Raw genomic sequence first — 326 nt, 5'->3', positions numbered from 1 at the left:
CCGCGGCTGCATGCAGAGCCTGCGGGCCGACCTGCGGGACCTGCAGGCAGCCATCGCCGACGTCTCCTCCCGGGTCGGGGCCGTGCGCGTCCCCTCGTGGAAGTTCCCCAACAAAGCGGCCTGTGACGTGGACATGGAGGAGCTTCTGGAGCTCTACGACTACACCGAGCAGGACCCCGAGTTCACCCAGCACTCCCATGTGGTGCTGCTGGAGCTGGTGATAGACAGGTGAGAAGGCAAAGCCAGGCCCAACCACCCCTCTCCAGAGAAGCCCGTCTGGCAGAGTGGCTCCTTCCACCCACCCCGTGGAAACACGCCCAGGGCCC

The 326-nt window shown here is 66.6% G+C and overlaps 1 protein-coding gene across 1 annotated transcript in view; it reads left to right on the top strand.

Moving 5' to 3' along the window:
• Positions 1 to 10: 10 nt before the first annotated feature.
• The window catches only part of CCDC157 (coiled-coil domain containing 157), a gene marked incomplete at its 3' end in the record, with an annotated part of 2,510 nt that continues 2,194 nt past the window's right edge, over positions 11 to 326 (top strand). The window contains exon 1 of the mRNA XM_008938477.1: positions 11 to 228. Coding sequence (XP_008936725.1) covers positions 11 to 228 — 218 coding nt within the window. The remainder of the gene's footprint in view (positions 229 to 326) is intronic.

Source organism: Merops nubicus, unplaced genomic scaffold (assembly GCF_000691845.1).
Source record: "Merops nubicus isolate BGI_N331 unplaced genomic scaffold, ASM69184v1 scaffold32654, whole genome shotgun sequence".
NCBI classification, from domain to species: Eukaryota; Metazoa; Chordata; class Aves; order Coraciiformes; family Meropidae; genus Merops; species Merops nubicus.
This window is presented reverse-complemented; position numbering and strand designations above follow the sequence as displayed.